The sequence below is a fragment of the Tribolium castaneum genome, chromosome 1 (genome assembly GCF_031307605.1).
Source record: "Tribolium castaneum strain GA2 chromosome 1, icTriCast1.1, whole genome shotgun sequence".
Lineage (NCBI taxonomy): Eukaryota > Metazoa > Arthropoda > Insecta > Coleoptera > Tenebrionidae > Tribolium > Tribolium castaneum.
Genome location: NC_087394.1, coordinates 26819471 through 26844217, shown reverse-complemented (window position 1 = coordinate 26844217; position 24747 = coordinate 26819471). Strand labels below are relative to the sequence as shown.

Here is a 24747-nt window from a genome sequence, read left to right as displayed (position 1 = left end):
TAAGTTCGCCTACTCCAAAAAAAATGTACCTACTCACCTAAATAATATAACACTAATTATTTTATTATCTCCAGGTACTTACCTTTAACGTAGCTTTTTTTAAATTGTGTTCAATACCAAATTAATAAAATATGAGCCTCCAGAATTAAAAGTCTTACGAAGCGAGCAGCAAATCTCAAGGGAGCAATTTGCCGCTTTAAATATTCAGCCGTTTAATATCTTTAAATTGAAATTCTGCCTGCACACCTAATTACCAAAGCGAAATTATTTACCTTGACCAGATTTCGTTTTGTAAATAACAAACGCATCTATCAGTTCTTTCCCATAAAAAAATTAAAGTATGTTAGGTGTAAATAAATGGGTCACACACGCCACTGCCCCGCCCTTGAAATAAATCAATCCCATATTCAATCGTGCAAAAATCATGTCACATTTGAGCGAATTCGGCTCCTATTGACTTTATTATCATACGATTCACAGCAGTTACTACTTAATTACATTTTTTCGCTTAAAACCGGGTTAATTGGGAAGCTTCTCCGCTAAAATATTCTTCACTTGTTGCGTCAACTTGTCGGGAAACTTTATATTAAAGTCGACGATGATATCACCCCGTTTTGATGGTTCTTTCGGAAACGGCAATCCTTGGCCTGGAATGCGCTTCACACTCGTCGGTTTGATGATCTCGGGACCCAATTCCAGTCGAACATTTTTTTCGTTCAGTGTGGGGATGGTCACGGAGCCGCCACAAAGGGCCTGCTTCAGCGAAATCTGGGCCGTGTAGCGGATGTCCGTGCCCTCACGTTTGAACACAGGGTGGGGTTTGTCGCGCACGATGAAGACGACGTCCGCGGGGATTTTATTCGGGTAGATGTCGCCTTCTTTTAGGAATGTGATGCGAGTCCCGGCCTTCCAGCCTGCGGAAAAAATTCCACTTACCCAGAACAAACACCGGAACTATTGGTTAGAGGTGTAAAAAAATAATCCTTTCACGATGTTTTTGAATATTCTTCTAATAAAAACGAGCCAAATTCTCTGAGAATAGCTCAGTTGTCTTTATTTGGGTCAAAAACGTCGATTTTCGTACTTGCGGTAGTTTCGTTGAAATAGCTAGAGTAGGTAGATTTTCAACGATTTGTCGCTTGAAAACGAGGTAATTTGCTTTATTTTGGCCGAAAACTAGTTTTCTTGAATTACCCTGATTTTCAACAGTTCTCTGTTTAAAAGAACAAGTCAAATTGTCGATGTGTAGCTCAACACGACTATATTTTTATATAGTGGAACCCGGTTATAACGATTAAAATGAACGCTCGGCTATAACGAAGAAATTTGAAGGTCCTGTTTTAAAGTCCTTTATTATAATTGGTTCGGTTTTAACGAACAAACGAACCTCGGTTAAACGAACGCTCGGCAAAAAGGCAAAAAAGCGGTTATGACAGTTATAATGTACAATCACGATCAAAAAGAATGATACTTGTAAAACCGCAGCCACAAATATTTTCGATGTGATACGGTTAATGTGTACGGTTGGCTTTTTTATAAACTAGCTGGATATTGTGTTAACTAGCTGAGCAGTTTGTAAACTAACCTGTTTGTTAAAGTGTATTACTTAAAAAATATTAGTCGTATTTTTGAAATCCAGTTCGGTTGGTAGGGGTGTCATTCTTTTTGATCGTGACTGTGCGTACGTGTACTTTTATTATGTTCTAAGAAACAATAAACAATACCGATTTTGCAGAATAATTTCATCAGCGATGCACAGGTACTTCGTAAACAGCTAGGTACATACAAAAATAAGTAAATAAATAAATAAATAAATATATAAATAAATAAATTGCCTAACTGTTCTAATAAGTATACTTACGTAAACGTAGTATTGTATTTTTTTTAATAAATTAGATTAATACTTTATTTTTTATTTATTTATTTATTTATACTTTATTTTTTTATTTATTTTTTATTAACACCTTATTTACTTATTTCAAACTTTAGAACTTATTTAACATGAAAATTATTTCATAAAAACGCCGTTCAGTTAGAACGAAGGATTAGTTATAACGAACAAATTTTTAAGTCCTTTGGCCTCTCGTTATAACCGATTATAATTAAAAAAAACTTCTTCACTACCTATTTGTTTTGTCACTTTTCTATAAACTTGAAGTACAAAAAATGCGTAAAAGCTTCTCAAAATTGTTGTTAATTTTTATGTTTCCAAGAATAACGTGTGTCCTATAAACACTGACCACGTATTTAGTTCTACATAAACTTACAGAAAAACAATGCAGGCTTATCGTTGACAAAGTTGCATTTCTGACGCAAAAACTGGGTCATTTTCGATATCTTATGAATAATGATCCGCTAAAAACGTGCTTAAAGGTTTATAAATGGCCACACAATATTGTTGAAATGAATTAGTAATTTTTTATGTAGTTTTGGACAACATTTTGCTATATAATGCGTTGCAGGCTAAAATTCTCGAAAAACAGACAAAAATTGTTCTAATTTACAAATTCTGTTTCTGATTACTGACTTTAACGGTCAAAAAGGCAAAAAACATCATTTAATGGTGAATTTTCGGTTTATTTTTTTATATTTTTCGAAAAAATTGCGTTTCTGACTATTATTTTAGGACTAATTTAGTGTTGTTTCGAACCGTTTTAACCTCAAAAACGTGCTTAAAAATGATCGAAAAAGCAGGTACAACTACAGTATTTTCTACCTGACGTGATTATTTTTCGCCCAATTTTTTGGTTTATTTTTGAGATTTCCCACAATATTGCATTGCAGGCTGTAAAAATGCTCGAAAATATGTGGTCATTTTTGATAACTTGTTTAAAAAAAACAAAATTGGACATAATGTCATTAGGACAAAAAGGAAATCTTGTTCACTTTTTGAATTTGAAAAAATGATCAAATCAGTTACGCCTTATCCAAAATCAACGTAAATCGAATATTATGTTCGAATATTTTCAAAAGAGTCCTCGTAAATGTGTTCTTTCTTAAAAAAAAAAACAATCTGGAAAACTGAAGGGAGACTGAGTGCAAATATTTATTTTCATAAAATTATTAACAAACAACTTATAAAAAAAAAAGTTTCTTTCCACAAATAAAGCAACGTTTAAGTAGGCTACATAAATGAAGTAAAATAATAATTCATGATAAAATACGCACAAATGAATAGGGAAATGATTAGTTTAACTGTTACTTAAAACCACGGTCTTTGGTTAAAACTAAGATTTTATTTGTTATAATAATAATAATAAGTTGCATCAAAGCATTACAAATGAATGCGTTTTGCAATCACTAAGAAAAAATATAATGTATAAAAAAAGATTCTAGAATGCGTACAACTTTTTAACAATAACTATTTATTTGTGTTTTATTGTTCGATTTTTTAATTGGCTTTTTGTTGACTATTTCTGCATTTCTGAATGAAAAGTCAGTAACTTTCGTTAATTTTTCTAATGATTTTACGATCCGTTTTTAGTAAAACGTGACTAAAAAAGACAAGATCATATATCTTTCGACATAATTTGGTGGAGGCGCCTCCACCAAATTATGTCGAAAATAATAATTTTCGAATAACTTCGAAGAAATAATTTTCTTTAAGTTGGTTGCAATACAATTTTACAAAATAATCGCGTTCCTGGCTCAAAAGTCAAAATTTATGTAAAGATTTTCTATTAGCCAAATTTTTTGAGAAAAATCCGTTTTGATTTAATAATTTTTCGGCATATTCTTTACGCAAAATATTTGCGTTTTTCATTGCTTAAAACGAATCTAATGCCAAAAATTTCACTTTTATTATCATTTGTCATTAACTCATTGTGATCATTTATTTATGGTCTGTTTTAAAAAACACGCATAAACATTAAAAAACACTTTTGTCATGAATTCATGCCTTTTTGGCTTTTTACGAAAAAATTTTACAAAATACTTGCGCCTCTTTCTTACAAACATAGTAAAAAGGCACGAATTGTGTCATTTTGGATGTGGTTTACTAAATTTAACTGTCCCTTTTGGCGAAATTGATCGAAACAAAAATAAGTCTTTATTTACCTGATTTTTCGCTTATTTTAGACTAAAATCTGCGAAATAATTCGGAAGTAAAATTACCGTTGGGGGCGCCACTGAGCTAGGTCGAAAACAGTAACCATAAATGGCGAGAAAATGTTTATTCGGATATTTTGAGCGTTGTACGAATTTTGGGGCTTCACAATTATTGCATTGCCTATGCGGAATGATTATTGCATCTTTGATGCAAGAAACTTATGTTGACTAATGAGAGATGACGAGGAAAACACGAATAACGAATGACTGGTTGGTTCACTTTCTTTATTGGAGAATTATCAGAAAGACATTGAAAAGCCTAGCTTTTGGCATAATTTACGTTTAAATGTATCAGCAGTTGTTAATCTTTATTGTAGTTTTATGGATTTACCGCAGCATTTCATGATTTTTTCAGTGGAAAATTCTAACCTAAAATTCATAACACTTCACTAATTTATTGGTTTCTTGAGCCAAACTTTGTGTTCGCTGTGATCCATTACTTATAATCTTTAATTAGACAACTGTTTGATAACACTTTGTAATCAAAATTTAAATGTTTTTCACTTTTTATCCACTTTCAAGTTCCAACAATAAACACTTTATACCACGAAAAACCACAGAACCAAAGTCAACGCTAGTATTTACCACCACGTACTTTTAAAGTAATTCTTTCTATTGTAAGTAATTAACACTATACACGCAAAATTGTTGAACAATTCATTAAATGTCAGTTAAATGTGGCATTACGAAAATTTCTTTACTGTTTTCGACATAGTTCAAAAGTCATCACCAGAGGGCGTTTAGTTAATTTTATTTCCGAATTGCGTTTATGAATTTTAGGACTGAACCTGCGAATAAAAATAATTTATATATTTTTTTAAATACTCGAAATAGGTTAAAGAAACAGCATTAAATGCAGTTATTATAATCTTTACCCATTTTTACATCTTTGTTCTCAAAAAATTCACTCAGCTTTCGATTTTAGGGCACTGACAAGTACGGAAAAAATGTTCAGTTTATGCATAAACATCGTAGGTAAATCGATTATATTGGATTATTCTCAAGGGAGTAATTTTCTTTCCCTTAAAAAACCAAACTCGGAAATCGAAAGAAGACACGTTTTCTTTTCAAGAACACAGATAATTATTGCTTTTTACCTGGCTTTATATTGATTGTTAGCATTTTTTCCTCCCGCCTTCTCTGTCCATTACCCTCAACCACGTTCCTGGAAATCTTTATATTTTTGGTACAACCATGTAAAATATCCTCTAGACAAACATTCAAGTCGTACTCAATGGGAGGGTCTTGCGTTTTGGAAATCATCCCCGTAAACAGGGTAAAAGGGTCGCTGAAACCCCCTTCTTCAAACTCAAACATATTCTGAAAGGGGTCCGCGCTTCCGAAAAACTGTGCAAAAGTCGCCCGGGGGTCCCCATGGAACGTGTAAGTGAACCCTGAGGGGGCTCCCCCCGGCACACCCCCCTTCAAACCCTCCTCGCCATAAGCGTCATACACGTCGCGTTTTTTCTTATCAGACAGCACCTCATACGCTTCTGCGATTTCTTTGAACTTGTCTTCAGCCCCTGGCGACTTGTTCTTATCGGGGTGGTACTTGAGGGCCAATTTTCTGTAGGCTTTTTTGATTTCATCGTCTGACGCGTTTTTGTTGATACCGAGAATTTTGTAAAAATCACGGCCCATTTTTGACAGGCCGTTGACTGGAATTTGTGACGTTTTCTTATGGTTTCAGGAGCGAATCCAACATTGCGTGATAATGGACGTGGATTTCGTGCCGATCAGTGGGCGAGATTTTGCGGTCGGTATGTTTGTGCCGATGTTATTGAGAAGCATGCAAGACAACGACTTTTGGAGAGATCGACGTCGTATGGGAATTGGGGCGGAGAGAACGAGCTGGGGGCTAGAGTCCTTATGGGAAAAGTCGTGCCCGTTCCGCCGATTCCGCAACAGTCCTCGAACGGTAAGGGACAGTTTTATTCTTTTACAGCACGACATTTATCGCCGGAGACGGTGTGTAAAGGGAATTTGGACGCAGACAAGCCGCAAACGATTTATTTTCGGTTCCTCAAATTTTCAAAAATATTCAAATAATCAATTCGGAAGTAAAATTACCGTTGGGGGCGCCACTGAGCTAGGTCGAAAACAGTAACCATAAATGGCGGGAAAATGTTTATTCGGATATTTTGAGCGTTGTACGAATTTTGGGGCTTCACAATTATTACATTGCCTATGCGGAATGATTATTGCATCTTTGATGCAAGAAACTTATGTTGACAAATGAGAGATGACGAGGAAAACACGAATAACGAATGACTGTTTGGTTCACTTTCTTTATTGGAAAATTATTACAAAGACATTGAAAAGCCTACCTTTTGGCATAATTTACGTTTAAATGTATCAGCAGTTGTTAATCTTTATTGTAGTTTTGTAGATTTACCGCAGCATTTCATGATTTTTTCAGTGGAAAATTCTAACCTAAAATTCATAACACTTCACTAATTTATTGATTTCTTGAGCCAAACTTTGTGTTCGCTGTGATCCATTACTTATAATCTTTAATTAGACAACTGTTTGATAACACTTTGTAATCAAAATTTAAATATTTTTCACTTTTTATCCACTTTCATGTTCCAACAATAAACACTTTATACCACGAAAAATTACAGAACCAAAGTCAACGCTAGTATTTACCACCACTTACTTTTAAAGTAATCCTTTCTATTGTAAGTAATTAACACTATACACGCAAAATTGTTGAACAAGTCATTAAATGTCAGTTAAATGTGGCATTACGAAAATTTCTTTACTGTTTTCGACATAGTTCAAAAGTCATCACCAGAGGGCGTCTAGTTAATTTTATTTCCGAATTCACTTCAAAGAAATTTTGTACCAATCCAAAAACTTATTTCATTGGCAATTAAAACGTCACCTAAAATCATGCCAAACGGTCTTTAAGTTGGTACCACTACCAATTTTGAGTCATGATAATTTTTAAAAAAAATGTCGGAAGTTTTGCTTTTTGATTTACTTGGATAAAAATCGCTTAGAAGCGTCAGGCAAAAAGGCTTCAAATTCGATGCCGCCAACAATTTTTGAAAATTTGATTATAAAAAGCGTAAAACTAGAAGTCGTAGACACATTTACTAATCCAGGTTTTGTTAAAGATTTTCAAATTTTTAGCCCAAATGCGACAGAAAAAACAAAAAGTTTGATTGTTCTTTAGAGTAAGCAGTAAAAAATTTGATTGGCTTCTGTTAAAAAAAACAAGTAATCAATAAATTGGCGCTTCCAGACTCATAACTTGGGTTCGGGTTGCTAGCATTTTGCTAATTCGTTATTTTAATGAGCAGCGTACATTTTTTGTCGGCATAGGAAAATTAAGCTTTTCTGTTTCAAATAAACCAAATTTTTTGTGTGCTATTTTTATGCTAATTTTGATAATTTTCAAGTTTTTTAGGTTTTTTTAGCTTCAGTATTATCTAATAGTTTTAAAAAATATAATTATTCGAGTCATTTTGACACGTTGTAGCGAAAAATGTGACCAATGAACTTCGGCCAGGTTCCGAAAATCTTTGTAATGTGCTCGGAACGCAACTTTAATCATTTAGTTAAAAAAGCAACACTGGTGTAAAAGCAATATTTTTAAATTAAAAGTCATTATTAGAGCAAAATCTTTTACCACAAAAATTCCGTTGTCAAAAAACAGTTTTAATAAGTAACTCGAAAAGTTTTCTCTAAAAAAGTTTTCAGTATAATTTTATGCATATTTTCAGTTTTTGAACATTTTTTTACTTAAATTTTAAGCGTACTTTGCCTCTATTCCTGTTATTTTTGTGCTAAAATGTCCTAACTCTACCCATTACTGTTGAACTAGATTTATTATTGGCAATAAATCAAGAGGATGAGCTATTAATGGATGTTATAATATAAAAATTTGAAAATATATATTTTTTTTGAAATTGTCGGCTCTTAAGAACAATTTTTCTTAATTTGTAGAAAATATTCTGTTATTTAAAAATTATCATTTTATTTTTTTGTTAAAGAGGAATAGGTACACAGTTTTTTATTTTTTTTAAATAAGAACTGTTTATTTCTTTGAGATTTAGGGCCGGTTTACAGAAAGCGAAATTAAGATTTAATTCAGAATTAAACTAATTCGAATTAAGTTGCCATTTGAAATACATTGACAAATGTCAAGTTACTCGCGGTTAAAATTTAATTGCAATTAAAATGTTCAGTAAACCGGCTCTTAAGACCAGTTTATAGAAGCGTCATTAATTTAATCCGCAATTAAATGCGTGATTAACTAATCACGTGACCAAATTGAACGAATTCTATTTGGTTTATTCTCGTTGTTAACTTTTAACAACAAATTAAAATTAAATAAAGCTTTCTATAAACCGACCCTAGAACACTAAGGGCCATTTTACAGAACATTTTAATTGCAATCAAATTTTAATTGGAGATTAACTTGATATTCGTCAATGCATTTTAAATTGCAAATCAATTCAAATTAGTTTAATTCTAAATTAAATCTTAATTTCGCTTTCTGTAAACCGGCCTTAAAAGTTTTTTCATTAAAAAATTAAAATTACAGATTTTTTTAACCATTTAATAAAATTCTCGAAGAAATATCTAAAGTGAAATAACTGTCCTGTGAGGTAAAGGTTTAATTTAGAAATAAATCAATCTGAAAAAATCTTTTAATAGTTTAAATTTTTTTGTTCAAAGTTCGATTAAACAGCATTCGCAGTGGATATACTTCAATCTTAAAATCTGCTTTTCTTTTTGGTTTATAAATGTTTATATTTTTAAAATACATAAAAAATAAGAAGTTACATTGTACATACAATTTCTAAAAGTTGACATTTAGAAGTGTTTTATAGTTTTATAGAACTTTTATAGTTTTAGACCCAAAAGAGTAAACAAAAAAATTACAAATTTTCTAGGCCTAGAATTTTCTCCTTAACTTATGTTCCCACATTAAATTCTTAATTGTATTTTGAATCTTCGTACTATTCCAATTTTGAATCTAAGAATTTTATCTTTAACTTTCTTTTTATCAATATATCAATGTAGGTTGTGATAGATTTACGCCTAAATTGAAAATTTCGACTTTAGACTCGTTATAATAATTGTAGTTAACCAACTTTATGAGCTATTTCTTAAATATTTAAAAAAACTTCTAAAAAGTTACATTTTTAATTTTGTTGCTGCTTTGTGATGTTTCATTTCCATTACAACTGACATCAGCCTGCTTGCAAATTAGCACTAAATTTATTTTCATTAAAAATAATAACAGTTTCACACCAAGTTTTTACCAAGTTACGAAACAATTTGCGTCTCATAACAGAGAACCGGAAATTTTTCTATTTCATTTTTCCCAAGCTCTTAGATTTTTTGCTGCAAAACCTCTACGTATGTAGTTTATTTTAATGTAATTTTGTTTATAAAGTAGACCTTTCTCAATTTCTCAATTAAAAATCAAAATTAGTTAATGTCCTTGTTATTTTTTCTGTTAAAGTTAGAATTCCTTCCAAAATGTTAAATGCATTCAAAAATTCAAAGAAAATTATATTTTCGCGTTCATAGACGGCCTACAATTGTAAAGACTTGTAATTTACAATTAATTTCCAATTCCAGTAATTTCACTTTCCTGATTTTAATAGGTATTGTGCTGTGTAAATCTTTCATTAATAAAACTTGTCTGTGATAAAATGATTTCCATCCCATTTTAATTTGCACCTTGAAACTCCGAATTCCGATTGTAAAGCTAAAAGCCCCGTTCTAAATATCATCGAGTTTGGCTTTCAGCCTCAGAAAGTCGATTCCCGACTCGTTAAAATCGGCTTTCCTGAAAATTCTGGTGTACATAAACGTAATAATTTCTCGAAACTGATCGCAAAAAAATCTCATTGTTAGCTCACAGACGGAAAGAAAACCGAATTTCTATTTTAGTTTTTGCGCTTTGTGTAACTTTATTTCCGTCACATAACTGGCGTAAGAGTTACTGCATAATCGCAAATTTGTACGTAAACAAGATTTTTTGTCTCGCAACACAACAAAAGAATTGTTTTATTTCCACCTTGTTATTTCTCATCTAATTATTAATTCTAGGCCTCAAGTCGAAGCTGAAGAAGGTCTTTCGCACGTCTTCCGGTACAGGTCGCCATGAAGACTCCTATTCCAGTGCCAGATTAGTCACCCAGTTGACTTCGGCCGCGTTATGCGCCAGCTCCCCCGTTCTTCCATCGGCCCCCACAGTGCCCCCGGTGGTCAAATCCCTGATCCGCCCCCTAACCGTCCCCAAACTCCAGATCACTTTAGTCAACAACAACGGCGATTACCCCAACAACAACCTCACTAATGGGGTGGCGAAGCCGCCCCCTGACAGCAAAACGCCCATCATCAAGCCAGCGCGGACAAAAAAGAAGAAATAGCAAAAGCGTGGCCTCTGCAGATGTTAGAGCCGCAATGAAGACACGAGAGACTGGTCGTAGGGTTGTAGTTTTACAATTGTGATTATTGTATAGAGTTTTTTTAATACGTATTTATTAGCACAATAATCTATCGTGGATAACACCATAAATTAAGTAAATAAATTCATTATGCGCCGGTCACACGTTTCGGGAATTTTAATCGGGAATGAATCACACGATTTGTGTGCTTGGGCACATTTCCAAAACCAATTTGTTAACACACACAACGGGAAATAAACCGTTTATTTATTTAATTTATTGTCAAGGTGGTTCTACATGACATTTTAATCTTACGTTTCTGGGTATAGTTTGATAAAATCCAATTGTATTTTGGTGGCAGTTTACACGTTTTATTGGCCTTCAACCATATCAACGTTATGGGGAACAAAGTCGTAACATTATTCTGTTTAAGCCTAGCTTCTAGCCTTCATCTTGTGATACGATATTGGCATGTCTTAGATATTATATTAAATAACAAAACAGCTTAGACGACTGAACCTGCCACTATACCCGTGCTTGTTAAATAATAAGGAATTATATTCTTTGCTTGTTACCTTTCAATGTGTATTACATATCTGTGTCTCTGTCAGTACTACACAGAGCTGTGGTTGTGTTTTTATTAATTATAACCGAAAGAATTGTTAGAGTTACCTACCAGGAAGACTAACCCAGAATATTGCGGAGGACGTATACTGTTTTGATGTTTTTATTATTTTTTTTAATCGATGTACTTATTTCAAAATAAATCTTTTTAAAAACTGGCTTATTTTATCCTAAAAATCTCTCATTTTCACATTTTCAGATCTTTAACATATTTTTTTAATCATACTCTACTCCTTATACCAATTCAAATGAATTGTTGGATAGGATAAAATGATTTACCATTAATAATTTTCGAGACCATCTGGCTTAAAACAGCCGAAAAACTAGGACTAGAGATCGAGCGCCCTAATGTTAGGAAAAATTTTCAAAAATTTAATTATTATACAAAACATGGAGGACGCAAAATATTTCCGTAAAAATAGGTGTGTTAACTTCCGGATTTTAAGTGGAAAGCTGTCTTTTTTACTGCAATAGTGCGTTTTTGGATTAGTCTTTGGATTAGTTCCAAAGGAAACTGCCATCTTTCCTCATATGAAATAATGATGGTTCTTTGAAAATTTTTGGATTTGCACCTTTTACCTCAAAAACATTATGACAGAAATACAAAATAGGGGGAAAAACTGTGAAGCTTAAAACGCAAAAAGTCTCATTTGAATGAAAATCACTTTTTATATAAATAAATAATACGATATCTTTGTTTTCTACAGATCAAAAATTCCAAATGAATGTATCATTTTTTCCCTGCTTTCAAACCCTTTTCAAACCTACTTCGTGACGTAACAAATGAAAACCACCACTCACTCCACATAATAAATCTACGGGAAATGAAAACTGCAGTAACATAAAATGGATTAGATCTTTTATGACTGCTTGAACAGATAACATAAAATAGCCGAGAAAATAACTGCCGCCAATTCTAAATTTAACTTAACAACTTAACCTTTGTTTATTAAGTTGCATCCAAACGCATTTTTTTCTGACAGGACCAAAGGGCATCCAACGGTTAGTTTCCGAAGTATTTAATCAGGGTGCAAGTGAATTACCTGTAATTAGTAATTACACATATCATAGATTGGGTTTCCATGATGCTAAATGAATAATTATCTTTTAAATACACCTTGACTTGGCTTGGCTTTTCTCAAAAACAATAAAATAATTTCATTTTTTTTCTTTTGCAGAAAAAGGGTATTATGTTGAATGCTACTACATTTATCAAACTAAATACATAATAATGTACCTACTAATATTTAAGTTTAGTCAAAATTCTACTCAAGGCCAATGGATTGCGAAAACGAACAATCTCATTCGAGAAAAAAATCTTTACAAAAAAGACGATTTGCCACTGAAATATCTACTCTTTTTTATCGCCGCTTACTAATAGATAAGGTCAGTGTGTGTCACCGTGTTCTTTGCGGCGTTGTGTCTGAACTTGCTGGTCACCGTGTTCTTTACGGGGTTGTGTCTGAACTTGCTGTTGTGTTGTGTGTAGTGAAAATGGTCCATTTTTATAAATACTGATAACACCGATGGATGCAACGATATTTTAATCGCTCTGTCCATAATTCGCGAACGTTTCAATTTCCTGCCTAGCAGTTACACAATTACCGTGTACCTTGAGCCCCCAAGTGCAAGACTGGTTGGTCAGGAGTTACTCCAAACTCAAGTAAGTACAAGTTTGATTTCGTTTTTTTGTGAGTACCTACTGATAAGTGATAACCTGATAACTCTTCGTACGACGCATTTAAAGGCATCGTAATAATTGAGATTCCTGAAGGATTTTGCCCCAGTTTTAAAGGCAAGTAAAAAGCGAAAAATTAGGACACACATGCTGTCACTGTTCTTACCATCGATTGCAAAAAATCGTGTACAAGGTGACCCAGGGGTGTGTAATCGGTGTATAACTTTTTTGCTATTTGTATACCGGGTGATTAACCAACGTTTTATTTTTTAAGTGGGAACACCCGATATATTCTTTGCATAATTGGATTCTACACAAAAAATTAATGTAATTTTCTATAAAATTATTGTAGGTCTATCTCTTTTCGTTTCTGAATTATTCAGCTTTCCGTTATAAAAAAAACAACTTGGAAAATCATTATGAAGTCGTCAATGAAAAACACAGAATACCTTGCAGTTTTAGCAAATAGTCGACTTTTTTTTTTAAATACGCAGATAATGTACAGGGTGTGCCAAAACGCAAAAAGTTGAATAACTAATTTTTTTCAAATAAAACACCATGTATTTTTTTTATGTTTTTTAAGTTACACGTATCGACAGCATTTTGCATAAGCTTCATTTTAAACAATTCAAATGAATTATTGGATAGGATAAAATGATTAACCATTAATAATTTTCGAGAACAACTGGCTTAAAACAGCCGAAAGACTAGGACTAGAGATCGATCGCCCTAATGTTAGGAAAGATTTTCAAAAATTTAATTATTATACAAAACATGGAAGACGCAAAACATTTCGGTAAAAATGGGTGTATTAACTTTGGGATTTTAAGTGGAAAGCTGTATTTTTACTGCAATGTTGCGTTTTTAGATTAGTTTTTGGATTAGTTCTAAAAGAATCTTTGTCCGCTTTCCTCATATGAAATAATGACGGTTCTTTGAAAATTTTCACCTTAAAAATCGAAACTTTACCAATTTCAAAGATTTTGAAAATTTTATTTGAGAAGTTAAAGGAGAAAGCCCATCTATTTTTTTGTCCCACTTTCAGTTCAGCACCTTCATACCTCGCGGTTTTAGCAAATAGTCGACTTTTATTTGAAACACGCAGATAATGTACAGGCTGTGCCAATGGAACACCATGTATTTTTTATATATCTTAAGTTACACGTATCGACAGCATTTTGCATAAGCTTCATGTTCAACAATTTATTGAACGTTTTGTGCTTCATATGCTTCCAATGATTTTAATCTTGCAGCGAGACTCTGAGAAAGAAGCAAATTTTGTTAAAAATTTTGTTTTTGATTTAACTCCTCCCAACTATGTTCAGTAGCCGACCATAGTTCAATTTCGTTTTGAAGCTAAAAATTGTCTAACAAAACGAGGGCTTGTTTATGTTTATCTGTCATGATTTATTTTCTGGAACATGCTGAAGTTATCAAATTATTATACGTAGAAGTGTTAATTTTTTATAATCCTAATAACTGCAGCTCTGCTATCTGTTTCAAGTTGATTATTTTGTATACGATTCGATAATTCATCTTATTCAGGGGTTGAAATTTGGGGACGCCCTAAATCTTGTCTTCACTTACACTTCATTCCTATTCCCATCCTCTCTTTACCAGTATTACTGTACTTTTATTCGGGCCATAGTTTTTGCAACGGCCCTTTTAACTTTAATAGTATTTTGTATTGAATGAGGCCAATTTACCCCAGCGAAAAATCAGTGTGCACGATTTTATTAACAACTGATAGTACAGTTAAACTTATGTAATTCATTTCACATACTATAAAGAATTAAAAAACAATAAAAAAATCAAAAACGAGTGTACTGTTAAAAATTTCAAATGTTGATAATGTGAGCTACAATACAGAGGATGATCAAAAAGTGTCGGACAATTTTTCGTATGGTGATGAAAGACGTTCAGTTAAGCACAAAAATAGATTTTTTTCAAGCAATTTTTTTATATATTTTTTAATTTGTTTTCCTTAGCAACGGTATTGATTGTGGCTCTTTTGTTTCCTTTTTTTGTTTTGTTTTGTTTCCTTTTGTTTAGTTTATTGTGTCTTTTGTTTGCTGTTTATTTTGTTTGTGATTATTGTCGAATTTACAACTTTTTTAATTGTTTTGCACGTCACTACACATTAATTGTTGATTTTTTTCAAAAGATAATTATTTAATGTTGCACAAGCTGTCGTTTGCGCTAACTAATTAAAAAAAATATGATGTGAAGCATGAAAAAATTTAATTTAAAAATTTAACTTTGATGAACTGTCTCGTAAAAAAAGATTCAAACAATTTTTTGTCAGGAATTTTTTATTCAATTTTATGTCCTTTATCAGCACTTGAGAGATTGTACGGTACTTTTGAGTCATTCTGTATGTAAGTACTTCATCTTCAGTAATTGCTGAACAAGAGAAAGAGATAACATCGGTAAAAGTCATGGTAAAAGTAAAAAGGCTTAAAGTCGTAATAACAGAATTTTTACTCTACCTACGGCAAAAATTAGTCCAAAAGGTAAAATTTTATTCGAGAATAAAATGGTCAAAACCTCTATCGACAAAACTAAGTTTTGTATTGCTAATTTTAGGGGAAAATCTCTCTTTTCTTATTTTACTTTCATTGTTTAATTGTTTTTTAGTTATTTTTTTCAGTTTTCGTTTCAATGTTTTCATGCTTATCCATCCTATTTACGTTTACGTATATTACAAACACTAAACAAAAATTTCGGTTATCACTTATCATTCCAAGAAAATTAAAAATGACTCAATACGCAAAAATTAGTTTTCATAAAACGATCTATAACAAAAGTATGAACTTTATGTCTTACTCTTGGTTCATTCTGAATTTTCGGCTTCTTTATGTCAACTGACAACCATTCAACTCAATTCGCTCAATCTTTAATCTAATAAAATCTCAAATGATAAAACACAGTTATATTAAATAACAATAAATTGCAACTAGCACTATCAATCATTGGCAACAGACTTTTTATTTTTCCTCTTCCTCTTGCTCTTAATATTGGACAGAATCTCATAAGCTTGCTGAATCTCCATAAACTTGTCCTGCGCCGCCTGACGCTGCTCAGGATCCTTGACTTTATCAGGATGCCATTCCCTGCTCAGAGCCCGCCATTTGGCGGTGATTTCGCTCTGACTGGACGAAGGCCCCACTCCCAGCACCTTATACGAGTTCTGCTCCCCTTGCGGGTCCGATAGTTCGATAATTTGCCTCCAAATCTCGTACCTGCAACATTATTTAAACAAATTCCCTTAAAAAAACACCAACAAAACGCACCATCCGTGATGCTGTGCGTATTGATAGGTGTCGTAAAGCGACTGCTTGAGGTCGGTCCACCAGGGCGAGGTGAAGAAGTGATGTATGGCTTCGTGGACGGGAATTTCGTCGCCGTTGGCGTCGGTGATTTTTCCATTAAAGTAGAAATAGGACGACCAAAGCGCCACATACAACATTGCGCAAATTATAAGGACGGTAATTCGGCGAATGAAGGTTTTTTTCTTGCGCGGAGTTCGTCGCCACTCTTTGGAAAACGTGTCGAAAGTCAATGCGGCACAAAACACCATCACTGTGAGCCAAATGTTCTCGTCGGGGAAGTACCAACGCGTCAGATAACTCGAATACGAGGCGAAAATTGTGAGCCAGGGCTTGCCCTTCTCTCTTCCAATGTTTCCCACAACCCACACACCTGTTCAAATGAAAAAATCTAATTAAAATACTATTCAAAAAGCTCCCAAAAATGGGTTTTACCAAGTGCGACTGCAAAGGGAATCACCCAATGGAAGATTTTCCAGTTAAATCCCCAGACTTCGTCTTCTGGAATGGCCATTATGACCAACTGGCCCCAGAGGTAGCCCACCATTACGGCGGAGATGAATCTGCTCGTTGAAAACGGGGGCTAGAACCAAAAGTTAGTAAAAGTGATCGCTTTTCGATTGATAATTATTCGGGAAAAAGTTACGTAACGGTTAATGCCTTGATAGGTTTTTTATTACCTAAGATCACTTATTATAATCACAATAAAAGTCGAAACCCTTTCTAATGTTTTGTAACAAAATTGGCAACAATTTGAGGGACTTTCCAAATTGGATTATCATTTTTTACTGTTGGGGTAATCATTACGGGTTATTGTTCATTAACTTGAAACGACCATTAAAGCCAAAACATTTATGGACGTAAAATTACCAGACAGTAACGATGTAGTTGCTTTTTCGAATTTTGAATGGCTTAATTAAATATAATACCAACTGTTGTTAAAAATAAATTGAGACGTTTTCCCAACATTGCAACAATTTTGAAAGTTGTATTGTTATTGGACACAATTAATAAAAAAGCTTTAATCATATTTATGACTTTTTTATTTATGGCTTTAGATACAAAAGACAATCAAGTGATGAAGGTCAAAGTTGTAAATTTCGTTTCAGTAAATTGTAATTGCAATTTCATAGAGCTTTGTTGATTATTATTTTTTACTTATCAATTTAACCTACATTTTAAACAATATTTCAAGTTCAGGACACCCAGTTTTATTTTATGGTGACTTACATAAAAAAATAATCATGAATAGACGATTAGAAATTATAACGATGGAGCGCATAATAAATTACGAATTTAAAAATATATGTTTATTAGTTGTAGTGCAAACAAATTAGTTATTTGCTCGGTTATTTGGTAATAAACCTTATCATTACTTTTAACGTTGAACCTTTTTTAAAATTCCACTAAAAAAATTCCCCAAAAATTCTTGATGTTTATCTGGATATTTTTGTAGCAATTTGTATAAAACTAGTTCCACATTCGTATTTGGGCCCTGTTTTCTTAAAAAATTACTTTAGGACCTACATATTTTTTTATCTGCATAACATATGCTAAATACAAAAAAATACTGTCAATCAGTGCAGACAACAACTATTTAGAAAATATGAAAATGGGACATGAAATTTTTTTTGTTTTTGTTTACACACAAAATAAATTAAGTAATAACAAGTCGGTAATCGATGACTCTAATCTTTACATTAATTAAAAATTGTTTTCCTTTCCCTATTTCATAAAAAGGTGATTCAAGTATTTGAAAGTTAAAATAAAATAAATAAATAAATAAATAAATGGCAAATAGTAAATAGGTAATTTTAACAATACTTCATTTAAAAAAAAAAAAATAAGCAGATAGTATTTGAATCTAGAATCAAACAATAAATCTAACCCATTTAACTTTTTTTTTTTAATTCCACCCAACTTATACTGAAAAAAATATCTCAAACAGTTATCAGCATATTTATTTGTAATACTTCCAAATTCTTATGTAAGGTACTGTATAATTTTTAAATTTAGAACCAATGTGGAAACTAATGTAGAGACAGAGCTCTTTCCTAAAAAAAATAAATACAACTGAGTCACTCTAAAAATTTATATTTTCTTTTAGTTTTTTAAGGTCATTAAAATACTTTGAGTAGGTATACACTTAAATGAAAACACGTCAAACTTTGAAAAATAAAATACGATAATACCTACAATTGGTAGATAATTTTAATAATACATTATTATTAAAAAGTTGGTTAACAAGAAAAAATATTTAATAACCTTTTTAGATCGTGGACAATAGTTCGGGGATTAAAAAATGGTAAATAAGAAATAATTATCCAATAAATTAGGCAATCTGTTATTGAAGGCGATTAATAATAAAATCGATACCTACTCATTAAAGCACGAACAAGCGATATCTTTATAATAGTAGTACTTGTATTCTTCACCGAACAACTTTTTCCAATAAAAACGCCTTCTTTCATTGAAATTTTTGTACGCGAAGCTAATTTTTCTTCTTATAGTGTAGTCTGTCTATGGTGTCTGTTTTAGTAAGAAATGTTATTCGAAAATAACTCGTCCAAAAGGCAGAAGTAGATCCAAAATCGATAAATCTTTTTGGCAAAAGTTTTCATAAGTAAACGTAATTTTTTAACAAAATTTGTGGCAATTGGCATTGCTAGCTGCTATGCCAATGGCATTCCACAATGGCATTGTGGAAGGCCGTTTAAACAAAACAAGTTTGAGCCGGTTTACAGAAAGCGAAATTAAAATTTAATTCAAAATTAAACTAATTCAAATTAAGTTGCCATTTAAAACGCATTAACAAGTTAATCGAGATTAAAATTTAATTGCAATTAAAATGTTCTGTAAACCGGCTTTTAAACTTTAACCACATTCAATAATTCAGTTAATTATTATTGAATGAGTCCAAAAGTTCAAAGCGATTGGTTTCTGACTTTATTTTAATGGCCGACCTTAAATGGACCAATCATATCCAAAAATAAAATTTTTCAATGAATCCAAAAATCTAAAGTGATTGGTTTTCTCCGAAATTTTAATGGCCGACCTCAAACGGCCCAATCAAAATGCTTACAAGTTTTACAACCACTTTACAGCAATCATTAGCGTGCTTTACGTTCATTCATAAACGCATAAGTCTGTCTTTGTTGCATGTTCAGTTTTTCATTGAGCTTTACCCCCTAGGTCATGTCGGACAATTTGCTTGATGAAAAACCTCAAATTTGGAAAAATGAGAGGAAATAAATAAGGAATAGTGAATTGAAACTCTTTTAATTTAGTCAAAAAGGCTCAATTGACGAATTCTCGAAAGGAATCATGTTGAAAATCAGAGCGCATGCGCGCGCACTTTTCAATTTGACAATTGACGTTTCTAGAAAATCCAACACAAAAGACGAAAAGTCAGTGGAAACTGTCCCAGGATGTTCAAAAGTGTGAAAAAGTGTAGTTTTAGAAACTGGGCTGGTGTTTTTTTGCAATAATAAGTGTTTGAGTCCAATTGTTGGCGTGCGATCCACCAGAGTATCTCGAAGGGGATTGGAACTTTGTGAGTAAAAATACAAAATTTAAGAGCATGCTTTTAACAGCTTTACATCACAAACCCTATCTTAATATAATATCTTTAGTGCAAAGCACACCCAAAATTATTATTTGGTTTTGATTTTGTTGAGTATTTGTGACCACGATCATCTGCGTTTCGAAGCAGGTGTTTGTTCAAAAAAAAACTCTTACGAAATTTATAGAAATTTATAACTCGGAAAAAACTGTGGACTTTAGTACAAAACTTTCGCCAAATCGAAACTCCTGTTTGGCACGTGGTAGATTAATATTTTTTGTGTGTTCTTAACATGGTTGCTCTATCCAGTTTTGGGGTCCCTTGGAAACTAGGGCCCCCGGCAGCTGCCAGATTTGATATTATATTGTGGATATTGTTAATAAACGACCAACGAAAATAGTTATTTATTATAATAAACTAATTTTTAATAAAGGCGATTAATAAACGAAACTCTTTAAAGCACGAACGAGCGATAGCGAGTGACTGCCATTTTTTATTACAATGCAATATTTTTTCGTTTATCATAAACTCTTTTTTTGTGACAAAATTAGAAATCAATTACAAATAAAAATCAATTTCAAGACCTTATAAAATACCTTCATCCTTTGTTTGTCCTGGAAATAGACCTTTTATAATTTTTTTAACACTTTCCACAAAGACGATCATAACAAAATAACGTCAAATCATACATTTTCAATTTTACGTAAAAATCCCAAAACCAGTTACGTAATAATAAAGAGTGTATTGATTAATACATCCTTTTTTAAATAAAATAATTCATTAATATCGAAATTAATAACCGATCAACGACAAATCATTTATTGCAACCTCAAGGTAACTAAATCGTTTGAACTGGTTGATTTTAAACTCTTATCAGAAAACATTCTTGAAATAAGTAGGGAAGTTTCAGGGCCAAGGATGAGCCAATAAACCACTCAGAATTGTCTCTAGTTAAGTAAGAGTAGATAATAAGTAAATATTTAGTAAATTAAATTTTATTATATTTTATATATTTATATATATTTATATTTTCATATTTCTCTTATTTACGTATAATTTATGTTACTTTTTTCGGTTTGGCTTGACGTAATCTCTTGAAATAAGTGAGTTTCTGGTCAAAAAAGAGCTAAACTGTTCATAATTGACTGAAATAACGTAATTCAGAGCCAGTTTGTTGGCTTTTAGCTGGTCTGGCAAAATCTCGTGAAATACAGACGAATTTATTTCTTAATAAACAATTTTAGTCACTCGAAATTGTCTGAAATCGTTGTACTTGCTCCAAATTCAGCATAAACAAAGTGACTTGCTTCTCTTAAAATTCTTTTTTTTTTTAGTCTTTGACTTCAGTCAAAGAATAATTAAGCATAACAAAAAATTAATAACATTTCTTGCGAGAACGTTTAATAAGCCGGAAGCGTCGAACATTGCAAAAATTCTCAGCAACATGTCTTCACTTGAGTGGATTTTTCCACACAATTTCGGAAGATTTATTTATATTAACATCATACTCCCGTCACTTTCATTTGCAATAAGTAATCTTCAAGACCTAATTTCTTTATTTCTCTTTTGTATCCGAAGTGGTTATTAAGTAAAATGATTGCATCACAACACGGCCTATTAATCCGGAACCTTGTTTAAAACGGCGACAATAATTTACTCGCCGTTTACAACGATATCACCTCCGCACGTTTGCAGATAACACGCTATCAACTATTGTAAGAATGTTAATTTCGTGTGGGCTTTGGCAATTAAACTTGACAATACCTTTCTGTTTTTCCGCATCCTTTCGCCCAACTCCTCCAAAAACTTGGGATCATCGTTGCAATCCCGCACGTATCTCGGGATTTTGGTAACATCAGCGAGCCATCCGAGGCCGTAGCCTCCGAGGGTGCTCCAGGTGAGGAAGGCGTGCGCATCCCTTTCGAGATAGAACAAATGGAGGCCGAAAATGCCCCCGAACAGCCACCAGACGTACGCCCAAACGATGCTTTTTCTAGGAGCAGAAGCGTGCATTTTAATGTTAGGAAAACTAATGACTTAACAAAACACGTTCGGATAACACAAACATATCACATATCAGTTATTTGGGACTTTTCGCTACATATCACCACTGCCATAAGTGTTTTTTCGCGCAATTATGTCACCATTTGGATCGGCTTTTTGAAACGCACTTGGAAATTTGCATTATTACACCGCAAGTTCATTGAACGCACGCCGCAAACAGAAATATCAAACTAAAGAAACTAACTTACTTCTACCAGGTAGGAGTAGGATGTCCACGTAGCTTCACGTTGTTGGGTCGCTTCAGGTAGGCAACGTTTCATAATATTACGGTACTTTCGTACGGCAAAGGCCGAAATATAGGTAAGCGGCGAGGAATCGGGTCAAAAAGTGGGCCTCTTCCGTTTTGTGGTATCGGTTTCAAGGGGTTTCCCCTTCAATTGTAGTCATGGGTACCAAAGCAAATATCATGTGATTCTTATCTAAGTCGCTTAATTAGCTTTTTATTGTCGTGTGGTGACTGGTCATAATTAGGAAAAGTTACGTTTAAATAATTACTTTGTGGTCAATTGTACAAGGTTTATAAACATTTATGACGTTAATAGTAAATTGGTGCTGCAATTGCGAAAATAGCACCAAAAAGTTAAGACAAAAAGTATTAGATCCACTAGTTAAGTTCTGTAGAAGTAAATTTTTATTTTCACTTTAATGTTTTTGCTTCCTTATCATACCGTAGAATTATTTTCTTATCACGTATTCGTATCCAATTTTCTTTCCTTTGAAGGCTCGGTTGAAAATACCACAATTTGCTTTTTAAGCTCGTTCTTGTCTGCACAGTTTCGAGCACCAACGTATTACTAGTTGCATAAAGATGGATGGATAAATGCAGCAGTCAGCAGTATATTTCCTCGGCTGCAGTGATGTTTTTATACTCTTAATTTTTTATCTTAAGTCCTACAATTTTCGAGAAAATCGCATTTAAAATGTGATTTTTTTTTACTTTTCCAACGCCGATTACGGCGACGTCTCTGTGTAGAACTTCAATTTTCGAATTTCAGTTTTCGAATGTCGATTACGGCGAAATAAGTTGATTTAAGACAAAAAGTCTGTCATTATCGTAACCAGTGCATTTGATGATTTTCTGATTTTTTTTCGTCATTCGAAAGATGTAAATAAACACAATAAGTATCTCCGTTTTCCGCTGGTCACAAAATATTTTCGTCTTTCTTTTCTTTGCTTCAAATTCTTCGTAATGTAGATAAAACAAGTTGTCTTGTTAAAAAACGGTATAATGGCATTTTATTCACTCATTACTTCATGATTAAACAAAATTTTAACGTCTAGAGAAATTTGGTTAACAAGCACTGTTGTTTTTTTTATGACGTTGTTTTATTCTTGCATTTTTTTCTCATTTAAAATAACCCAGTAATGAAATCAAAATAATGGAGGATGCAATAAAATTTTGTACTGTACACGACCATAAAATTCACCATTATCGGAAAAAATAAATAACAAATAATAAGCGGGATAAAAAAATTCGTTCACGTCCAATATGATTGACAAATTGGTAGCACTTTTTGCTGGCATTTAAATCAGACTGCCATTGCAGCTGAAAGGAAAATACTTCATGAAGTGTTTACAACATTATAACCTTGGGATAAACCTCAGAGGAAATTGAGGAAATCAGGGAAAATCTTAAGCAAATCACAGGAAATTATTTTAAAAAATTAAGTGAAGTCTTGACGAAATCATAAGAAATTTTTTGAAATTAAAGAAAATAATGAAGAAACACCAGGAAATTTGGAGTACAAAATTTCAGGTGCGACTTATCCTTGTGTTTACCCCTAAGTTACAACAGTGGAAAAAATTCAGATATTTTTAGCTCTGAATATTTTATTCTCATATTAAGTTTAGGGACTCTCAGAAGGGTAGAATCAAATCAAAGTATTCAAGTTTGTTAAAATCTATTGATTGTTAATTAATTTTTTTAGGTTATCAGGTTGAATCTTTCGAGTTTTTCATTTAATTGACTTCAATTTTATAAATATATATTTTGTTTCATGTTTATTTAAATTTTTCAGAATATTTTTTTTATAATTTTTGGCTTTAATTGCACATTAATGAATTAATTTTAGAAATGAGCTTGTAGTGAATGTCATTCTGCTTCGATAAAGACGAAAGTAGGATATTTCTATTAGTGATCCATTAAAATGCGAATCAAGTAGGTAAAAGAAAAAAATTCAACCTATTTTTTTAAATTCGCTGTTTATCGTTTGTGATTGATTAAGATGTGATTAATTATTGATGAATGTAGACACGTTTATTTTTGGTAGATGATTTATTGTCTACGTTTCGCCACCTTTTTGGAGCTTCTTCAGGACAATAAATAGGTAATCATTCGTATAGTGTTACGGGCAACCATTTTGTTAAACCAAAATACCAAAAATAAACTTGTCTGCATTCCTAAATAATTGATCACACCCTGAAAATCAAAACTATAAGCACATCCTTGGAAAGCCTAGAAAACCATCACTTTAATTGGATCACCAAATATCAAAAACTCATATTTTTAATGATAATGTTTGGTAAAATCAAAAATTAGTTTTGACCATAAATCGGATAATACAGGGTACGTTATTGAGAAGCAAGTGCAAATTAAGGGAAAAATGTTGAAAAAATTCCTAAAGTTATATTTTAAAAAATCTGGGGCTACAAACTTATTGTGTTAACTTCTTTAGTTTTCATTATTTTTTTATATTTTTATGTTTCATACCAGGTAATCGTTCCGTAACAAAACGATGAATAATTATTTTAAAATTTACTATCAGATTTTAGCAGTTTTTTTAATTTAAAAAAATTAAAATTCATCCAAAAAATCACAATGTGTAGATGTGCCAACACTGGGAATTATTTCCTAGGAAACCGTTTTAAAAATAATTTGTTTTTATTGTTGCTCAAATTCTATTGCGATCATGACTGTTAGACAACGTTGCCACATATCATTTACCTAAAATTAGTTATTTATCAATA

At 32.4% G+C, this 24747-nt stretch overlaps 4 protein-coding genes across 11 annotated transcripts in view; 2 read left to right on the top strand and 2 right to left on the bottom strand.

Moving 5' to 3' along the window:
* LOC107397517 (ankyrin repeat domain-containing protein 33B) overlaps positions 1–11305 on the top strand; it is a 53251-nt gene extending 41946 nt beyond the window's left edge. For all 6 annotated transcript variants that reach the window (XM_015977928.2, XM_015977925.2, XM_015977927.2 and 3 more), the window contains exons 7-8: positions 5798–6025; positions 10183–11305. In XM_015977928.2, the coding sequence (XP_015833414.1) occupies positions 5798–6025; positions 10183–10505 (551 nt within the window). In that variant the 3' untranslated portion in view covers positions 10506–11305. The remainder of the gene's footprint in view (positions 1–5797; positions 6026–10182) is intronic.
* LOC658632 (dnaJ protein homolog 1) lies at positions 433–5798 on the bottom strand. The gene is made up of 2 exons (XM_961762.4): positions 5205–5798; positions 433–914 (listed from the first exon to the last, which is right to left on the bottom strand). The coding sequence occupies exons 1-2, from the start codon at positions 5746–5748 to the stop codon at positions 520–522; spliced, it is 939 nt and encodes a 312-aa protein (XP_966855.1). The 5' UTR covers positions 5749–5798; the 3' UTR covers positions 433–519.
* Positions 11306–12530: 1225 nt separating the features above from the next.
* LOC660164 (uncharacterized protein) overlaps positions 12531–24747 on the top strand; it is a 52756-nt gene continuing 40539 nt past the window's right edge. For all 3 annotated transcript variants that reach the window (XM_064356910.1, XM_008194118.3, XM_015977922.2), the window contains exon 1: positions 12531–12810. The gene's annotated coding sequence lies outside the window, so the exon portion shown is untranslated. The remainder of the gene's footprint in view (positions 12811–24747) is intronic.
* Positions 15706–21962, bottom strand: wus (wurst). Its single transcript, XM_966045.4, has 4 exons — positions 21481–21962; positions 16590–16737; positions 16119–16527; positions 15706–16067 (listed from the first exon to the last, which is right to left on the bottom strand). Exons 1-4 carry the CDS (start codon positions 21727–21729, stop codon positions 15791–15793), a joined length of 1083 nt encoding a protein of 360 aa, XP_971138.1. The 5' UTR covers positions 21730–21962; the 3' UTR covers positions 15706–15790.

Bases quoted from the DNA above. Each gene is read 5' to 3' on its own strand.
- wus (XM_966045.4), bottom strand. From the start codon at position 21,729: ATGCACGCTTCTGCTCCTAGAAAAAGCATCGTTTGGGCGTACGTCTGG. The intron at 16,738-21,480 runs GTATTGTCAAGT...TTTTGGTTCTAG, and splicing joins GGATGCGGAAAAACAGAAAG to CCCCCGTTTTCAACGAGCAG. The intron at 16,528-16,589 runs GTAAAACCCATT...TCATTTGAACAG, and splicing joins TCCCTTTGCAGTCGCACTTG to GTGTGTGGGTTGTGGGAAAC.
- LOC658632 (XM_961762.4), bottom strand. From the start codon at position 5,748: ATGGGCCGTGATTTTTACAAAATTCTCGGTATCAACAAAAACGCGTCA. The intron at 915-5,204 runs GTAAAAAGCAAT...TTTTTTCCGCAG, and splicing joins AACAATCAATATAAAGCCAG to GCTGGAAGGCCGGGACTCGC.